At 49.2% G+C, this 8,526-nt stretch overlaps 1 protein-coding gene across 1 annotated transcript in view; it reads left to right on the top strand.

Annotated features, from left to right (window-relative positions):
* LOC102768739 (bifunctional heparan sulfate N-deacetylase/N-sulfotransferase 4) overlaps positions 1-8,526 on the top strand; it is a 145,663-nt gene that overhangs the window by 93,969 nt on the left and 43,168 nt on the right. The window contains exon 7 of the mRNA XM_015563373.1: positions 2,098-2,110. Within this exon, the coding sequence (XP_015418859.1) occupies positions 2,098-2,110 (13 nt within the window). The remainder of the gene's footprint in view (positions 1-2,097; positions 2,111-8,526) is intronic.

Raw genomic sequence — 8,526 nt, 5'->3', positions numbered from 1 at the left:
TTCAAATGGGCCGGCCCACGGGCTGTAGTTTGCCCACGGCTGCTCTAGGAGCTGTATCAGTAAAGATATTGCTATGACATATGTCTGATATTTTGCTGCCTATGGCTTCTTCTAAGATTTGTATGGTTTCCCATCCTGTATTCATTTTCAGTTTTTTGTGCATGTGTATGGTGTAAGTTGGTGGTCTAGTTTCATCCGTTTGCATGTATCTGTCCAATTTTCCCAACACCATTTATTGAAAAGACTGTCCTTGACTCCATTGTATGCTCTTGCCTCCTTTGTCGAATATTAATTGGGCATAGTGGTTTGGGTCAATTTCTGGGTTCTCTATTCTATTCCATTGATCTATATGTATGTTCTTGAGCCTGTACCAGGCTGTTTTGAGAACAATGGCTTTGTAGCATAGCTTGAAATCTGGTATTGTGATTCCTACAACATTGTTCTTTTTTCTCAAGATTGCTGTGGCTATTTGGGGTCTTTTTGGTTCTATATAAATTTTTGGAGAGTTTGTTCTAGATCCGTGAAATATGCTGTTGGTGTTTTAATAGGGATTGCATTGAATCTATAGATTGCTTTGGGTAATATGGCCATTTCACTGATGTGGATTCTACCAATCCATGAACACGGTATAAAATTTTATTAAGTTTGAAAAATATGTATCACCATAGAACAGAGTTTCGATCCTATCTTTTTACTTCGTATTTCAGCATGAGGCTCTCCCGCTGGTGCCAGACGTGTTAGGAGCACTGTGAGTGTTTGTATTGTGCCCTGGGGTATGACTTGGGTGTTCACTATTCCCATGACCTTTCTCCCATCGCTGTATGTCTCTTACCAGCGCTTCTCCCTTCTTTCACCCACTATGCACCTGCCAAGATAGATCGTCCATTAAACACAATCTTTCCGAGTCGAGCTCGGTGGTGGGGGACGCTGGCTTCCCTGCTCCTCATCCTAACGCCCTCCCCTCGACTAAGTGGTCCCAAGTGCTTCTTCCTGTGAAATTAAGACACGGTAGCAAAGAAAATAGAACCATGACTCTCTCAGGAGCATAAGGAGTCAGTCCTTTCATTTATCGAAAGCCCAGTTTTCATAAAATATACAGAGGCTCCAGTCCTGACACACAGGCCTAATTGTGAAGAATGAATGCACGGCGGTCACTCCGCAAGTGCTGGAGGGATGTATCTGTCTCCTCCACGCTTCAGTCACAAGGCCTCAAGCAGGATGGACAAGGGGACTTCTTCGGGCTTCAGTACAGATGGGACGGCCTACCAATGAAGCCATTTTCCGTGTCTTGTGTCCGTGTGAGCGCGTGGAGTGGGTTATTCACAGGCGTGTTTGCAATGGGAGGCTCAGGGAGCACGTTTTCCGTGACAGCTGTGTTACTAAAGAATGCTCCCCCAAATATCTCCTTTGTAAAACATGTATATTCTTATTGATTTCAGAGAAGGAGGGAGAGAAACATCACTGATGAGAGAGAATCATGGACCGGCTGCCTCCTGCACGCCCTCTACTGGGGATCGAGCCCACAACCCAGGCGTATGCCCTGACCGGGAATCGAACCATGACCTCCTGGTTGATAGGTCGATGCTCAGCCACTGAGCCATGCCAGCTGAGGCCAAATATCTCCTTTACAACAGGAACTGCTGCTGGAGGCGATAATAGGATAGAAATATTACAGTCCAGACAGGGACACGGAAGCAACGTTCCTCACCCAAATCCAGATCCACGATTCCGTGTTTCTCCCCAACCCGAGCCTCCTGCACAGTCTCTCTTCCGGGGTGTGATCTGCTGGCTTCCCGCTCAGCCCTCCCCCCTCTTCCTTCTTAATCCCGCGTTTCTAAACGACGCAACACATCAGCGGACGGGGGATGCTCTTCAGCTCCGTGTTTGATAGTTTATTATGTTATGACTCCCAGAAAGATTGACCCCAGACTTCATCATTTTTCTCTTTCTAATTTCTCTGTCCGCCAGCCGCCTTCCCCCATTTCCTCGTTCATGTGAACTGATGGGCTCGGTGCTGGCAAGCACTCCGTCAGCATCAGCCTGAGCGAGCAGGGCCGCTGGGGACTCGGTAATGAATGAGCGCGTGTGGGGAGGGGTCTGCTGAGCCCAACTCAGTCCCTGCGAGCGCAGACGACAGGGAAACGCATGAGCGTGTCCCGAGCAACCCTTTCAGGTGACAAAGAGCTGACAGGGACTTCCCTGATCGCCCAAAAGAACCTTTCATGTCCATCAACGGGGAAGCACAGAGGGGGGAGCGGGCTGCTCGCCCTTTCAGTTAATTGGGAAACGGTTGGTTTGAAAATCCGATATCCTCTAATGAACTGACCGGAGAGGGAACAGGAGTCATTCCATGGTTTGTTGCACATAGTGGGGCTCCGGAAATGAGGGGTGATGGTCATTTCCAAGCACAGGGAGTCATGTTATCTTTCAAAACAAACAAACAAACAAAAACTGCATGAAATCAGCAAGACGAGAAAACCAAGAGGAAGCCCTGAGGACAAACAACTCATCTTTATGCCTCAGTTTCACTTGTCCTTCCCAGGGCTTCGTGATTGCTCTTAGAGCCGCCCTCGTCGAAGGCAGAGCCCAGCGGGACCCTTTATCTCCATTTATAGGGACACTTCTGATTAAAAAGTCAGCTCTCATGTCCTCGGGGCGCCTCTGAGAAGCTGATCGGAAATCCATCCTAACGCACAATACATTCCGCTTGTGTGACCGCACGGTGGCGGCTTAGCGAAGGGCAGGGTTGTTCCTGTCGTTTTTCCAGGATGTGCACGCCCCTGAACGGGCTTCGTTCCCGCGAGTCAGCATCTCGTGCTGCACAGGGGCAGTTGGAGGCTGTGCGGGAACCACACGCAGATTTGCAGAGAGGAAGATGAAGCCGTTGCCATGTGCGCTGCGCCCTGTAGCTGGGCAGGGCCGCGGAGAAAGAACAGGCCTCCGGCGAAACCTGGCCGCCCGTGCCTTTGTCTGGCTGGTCCCTCGGCATCCCAGCTGTGATGGTGCAGGCAGAGCAGCGTGGAGAGTAGGTGCGGATTTTTTTAAAGATATTTAATTGCTTTTTAGAGAGAGAGGGAGGAGAGAGAGAAACATCAACTGGAGAACCAAACATTGATCGGCTGCCTCCCGCTGTTGTGTCGTAAATCAGCGCCTTCATGAGCCCATTAATTAGGAGTCGTTCATTGCACCCGGCCCAGAGGGAGGTGTTTCTTCCAAATCTCTGAGCGAAGACACACAGGAAGTTTCCTGTATTTATACTTTTTGAGCTTCTTTGTCTGCAGGTTTTACAAAGAGCTCTGTGTGAGTTATTGTTACAGACAGTTTGTAATCTTGGGTACATAAAGAACAAACATTTGGCATAAAAACATGGGAATTATTATCGGTATTAGTCCATTACCTTAGATGGTTGTTAGCTTGCAAGGTCAGACAGTTAAGCTTTTATCTTTTTCTATTATTCAAACAAAAACAGTTATTCTACAGAATAAGAGACTGTCTAAAAATGACAGAACAAGGGACTATCTCACAATAGCAGAGAATGTATACAAGATGGAGGTTAGTACGCTTCACCGCATGCCTCCTACCTGGGATCAAGCCCTCCACCGGCATGTGTCCCCGACCAGGAATGGAACCAGCGGCCTTTCGGTGCACGGATGATGCCCCATCCACTGAGCCACACCAGCCAGGGCAGCACTTGGACATTTCCAACTCTACAGTTGATGACCAAAGAGGGAAAACGCTCCTTTTCAGACCTGCCTTTAATTAACTGTTAATTATACAGATGGGCAAGGGTAGCAAAGTCTCCAACTTGTGTGAGGATCTGCAAATGTCTAGGCTACACGTGTGGCCTGCAGCCATAGTAAAGGGAATGTTGTGTAAGACCATCAGGCTACCTGGGATGATAGTTCATATTTTTGCTATTCCTTTTTTATATTTGGTTCCTTTAAAAAAAAAATCACCACAAATTACCAAAATGGCACACATCCTTTTTGTCACAAATCTCCTAATTATCGACATCGTTATTCTAAAACTTTTTATTTTAACATTCATCTATTTCTAACATCTATGCAAGAAAGCAGATGAATGAATATTGCGAATATTTAGATACATTTCTATTTTCTTTATATTTTTGTGATTTTGTTAGCAGTTTGGTATCATAAGCACGTAAAGTAAACTTGGATCATGGATCCCAACATTATCTTGTTAAATGAAAGGAGTAGCAATAATTACTACGTGCAATAACCTGTGTGGTTGCATGATACATCAACAAGAAAATTCTATAAAGTTTCCTGTTCTTACCCGTTGGTTACCAGCCTGGTATTTCAGGTTCCTTTATATTTTAGTAGATAATTAATGATGTGTTAGTTGTGAGAGAAAAAATAGACGAGAAATGGGTGATACGCTTTAGGGTAAAAGCGTGTTACTTTAAGGGAAATGGAGATTGCTTTACGCTGCAGGTGGGGAACGTCCGGCCCACGAAACCACTGGGTCTGGCCCTGCCCAGGTGTTGGGGGAGAGTTAATTGAACGTCTGACCGCACACAGCAGGCTCGTTTTTAAGCGGATGATTTTGTGTGGCCCGTGAATGAGGTTATACACATCCAATGGCCCCGGACAGAGAAAGGTCCCCACCCCCGCTTCATAGTCACGAGTCCTGTTACTCAGACGCCGTTTCTATGGCACTGAAATGCGTCCATATCGTTCAGTCATTCTTGGGCACCAGCCTGACCTGCGTTCACAGCTTTGTTAGATGAAACGCCAGAGGCTGGCTTCTCCGTGAATGTCTGTTAGGAGGTTTGACCCTTTAAAAACGAGGGAGGAGGTTTGCACCTGACCCAGCTCCGCACTCCTGGCTCGGCCTGCTCGGGTCTCTCCCGGCCACCCCTCGCTCTCTCTACTGTTGACCGAGAAAGAGCAGCCAAACAGGAACGGAATTCCCCAGAGTTTATCGGAGCCAAACCAACAACGTGCCTGGAGCGAGAGCTCAGATGCGCTGGAGCCTGGCAGCTGGCAGTTTCTTCTGTGCCTTTGGGTTCAGAAGGGAACCCAAGGAGAGTCAGGGATGGAGAGCACGAGGCAGGACTCTCCGTGACAGAGGGCAGGTACGTAAGGCGATGGATCACCCGCTCCCATGAGGGTGGTCACGCGTCTGGGGTCTGGAAAAGATGCTTTCAGAGGTGGGGTAACCTAGATGCCCAAGAACAGTGGGCAGGGCTGACTCGAAGCAAAGGTAAAACTTGTACCACCCCGGCTGGTGTGGCACAGTGGATAGTGCGTCGGCCTGTGGACCAGAGGGTCCTGGTTCGGTTTCAATTCCGATCAAGGGCATGGACCTCCGTTGCAGGCTCCTCCCCAGCCTGGGCCCTGGTCAAGGCTTGTGCAGGAGGCAACCAATCAATGTGTTTCTCTCTGTCTTTCCCTCTCTCTCCCACTCTCCCTAAACATCAATGGAAAAATATCCTCAGGTGAGGATTAACAACAACAAAAACTTTTACCAAAGAAGTTATAGGCTCGGGGTGTGACCACCCACCATGACCTGCCCAGGTAGGCATTTCCTATCAGATCCCCCTGTGAGGTCTCCTTCCATCACTGAACTTGTCAGATCTATTAGCGTCCCTTTCCCATTCACAGCACACGTGCACACACACACACTCACACACACATGCACGCACTCTTCTAATCATAACAGAATTCGTTGTGAGAGGCATAATGTATGTGAAGTGCATGTGCCTGTGTCATGGCAAAGTCTTACGTGATGTGGGTATGAAGTAGAGCGTGCCTGGCCATTGAACGCACCAGTCACATGGGCACAGTTCTTATACAAAGACAGACGGCACTCCACGGCTCTCGAAGAAGAAGCAAGTGGGCAGCCCCCCAGCCAGATGCCAGGGCGCAACAGAAACAGGCCCTATGCCCCTGGCTATCTCCATGCTGTATTTCAAGGCACAGGATGCCGGGATAAACGGGAGGACGTCATGAGCTGGCTGGCAGGGCCAAGTTGCCATCATTCACAGTACATCCAGCTATCGGTGGTGTGCGTGACTTAACACATTGCGGACGGATCAGGAGAATTCTCACTTCAGATGACACAGTGTGTGAAGTGCATGTGCCTGTGTCATGGCAAAGTCTTTCGTGATGTGGGTATGAAGTAGAGTGTGCCTGGCCATTGAACGCACCGGTCACGTGGGCACAGTTCTTACACAAAGACAGACGGCACTCCACGGCTCTCGAAGAAGAAGCAAGTGGGCAGCCCCCCAGCCAGATGCCAGGGCGCAACAGAAACAGGCCCTATGCCCCTGGCTATCTCCATGCTGTATTTCAAGGCACAGGATGCCGGGATAAACGGGAGGACGTCATGAGCTGGCTGGCAGGGCCAAGTTGCCATCATTCACAGTACATCCAGCTATCGGTGGTGTGCGTGACTTAACACATTGCGGACGGATCAGGAGAGTTCTCACTTCAGATGACACAGTGTTTTACAAAGCCTCATACTTTAAAAAGATATTAGCTTGTAAGAACATGTAATAAATAACTTCAAAATGCAAGGGGTATTTCATTTTAAGCCGTGCCTTTAACATGTATGTAAAACGTTTTTTGCATTCGTTCAATAGAAACTTACCTGGCCACTGGGTAACGCTAGCAATAAAACTGCTGGTCCGCAGTGTGTTAATTACCAACTCTTAAGTTTAGTGAATTAACGGTAATTTTGTGATAAATATAAATATGCTGGAGAATTTGCAGGAACAGATAAAATCCAATTCTGCCTTGAAGAAGCCTCTAGTCCAGCGGTTCTCAACCTGTGGGTCGCGACCCCTTTGGGGGTCGAACGATCCTTTCACAGGGGTCGCCTAAGACCATCAGAAAACACCTATATAATTACATATTGTTTTTGTGATTAATCACTGTGCTTTAATTATTTTCAGTTTGTAACAATGAAATTGGGGGTCACCACAACATGAGGAGCTGTATTAAAGGGTCACGGCATTAGGAAGGTTGAGAACCACTGCTCTAATCTAAGAGGGGACATGTTAGGTGGTACCAGGTAGAGGTGCCTGGACCCAACCATGTGGGGCCTGCAACATGGCAATGTCATGCGGCTCCTTAAAATGACAAAAACTGCAGACAGTCTGTGTGGTGTCAGCAGGTGGAGACGGTAAAGTGCGGGACTGCTGGGAGGCGAGCTGGAGAAAGGGTGGTGACACCGAGCCAGTGAGCACAGGCGGGGTGCGTGGGACGGAGTGGAGAGGGGTGCCTGCTGAGGACTGCGGTGATGTCAGCGCCCACCTGGCCTCAGGGTGGGCGTCCGCGTTGCTCTGCAGGTCCCGGCAGCAGCGGCATTTCCGGGGGAGGAAGGCAGGGATGCTCAGTGGAGAGTCACGTGGTGCTTGGTGCTGAGTGAATGATGGGCTGATTTTCATCTAAAACAAAAACCCAAAAGCGAGAGGCAGCAAGCGTTTCTTTTTGATCCAGAAGTCTAGCCCCTGGGGACCCCGGATTTGGGCAGAAGTCCAGGGTTCCGATCAGTAGGAGGGGGTGCAGGGGTTTGGGAGAGAGGGACGGACCGATGGCCTCACCGGGAGGCAGTGCTGTGTTGGTGTTAATCCTCGTAGGAAGGGACGCCTGTGAAGCTGATGCTGTGAAGGCAGTGGGAGTCCGAACAAATCCGTGTTGGGGTGCAGGGCCGCCCTTGGCCCCGTCCATGGGTTATCCTGCCCAGTTTTAACCTTCAGAAGTTTGAGGAGAAGGCAGTTCCTCTGGGTTGGCAGCTCCAGCACCATTTTTAATATGTTTTTATTGATTATAAATAGAGAGAAAGGGAGGAGAGAGAAACATTTGCAAGACATCGACCAGCTGCCTCCTGCACGCCCCCTACTGGGGATCGAGCCCGCAACCTGCGCATGTGGCCTGACCAGAAGCAACCTCTTAGTTCATAGGATGGCACCCAACCACTGAGCCACACCAGCCGGGCAGTCAGTGCCATTTTGAAGTAGTTGCATGTATATTATTTTTCACAGGAGATGGATTGGATCGTGGCTTCACAACCTCTGGGTTCTGCGTCCCAGCGTCCCATATCCCCATCAGCAATCAATATTCATTGTGGGCCCAATGATAGTCAGGTGGACAGGGAGTCCAAGACATAGTGTCCAGGCGGATGGTAAGGGAGAGCTGGTTTGGAGAGAAAACTGAGTTGAGAAGCCTGTGAAGTGATCTAGAGACAGTCATGGGGAGAGCTCAGCATCTCCAATGGCAAACGTGGCAGAAGTAGAAAGAGGAGGGCACACAGCTCAGAGAGAGACACGCAATGGCCCAGAGAGACACACGCACAGCCCAGAGAAACACATGCAATGGAGCAGATAGAGACATGCAAAGGCCCAGAGAGACACATGCAACAGACCAGAGAGAGACACCAATGGCCCAGAGAGAGACACGCAACGGACCAGAGAGACACACTCAACAGCCCAGAGAGACATGCAATGGCCCAGAGAGACAGGCAGCGGCCCAGAGAGACACATGCAATAGACCAGAGAGA

This window comes from Myotis davidii, unplaced genomic scaffold, assembly GCF_000327345.1.
Source record: "Myotis davidii unplaced genomic scaffold, ASM32734v1 scaffold698, whole genome shotgun sequence".
NCBI lineage: Eukaryota > Metazoa > Chordata > Mammalia > Chiroptera > Vespertilionidae > Myotis > Myotis davidii.
Note: the sequence above shows the minus strand (reverse complement) of the source record. Positions and strands in the feature narration are given on the sequence as shown.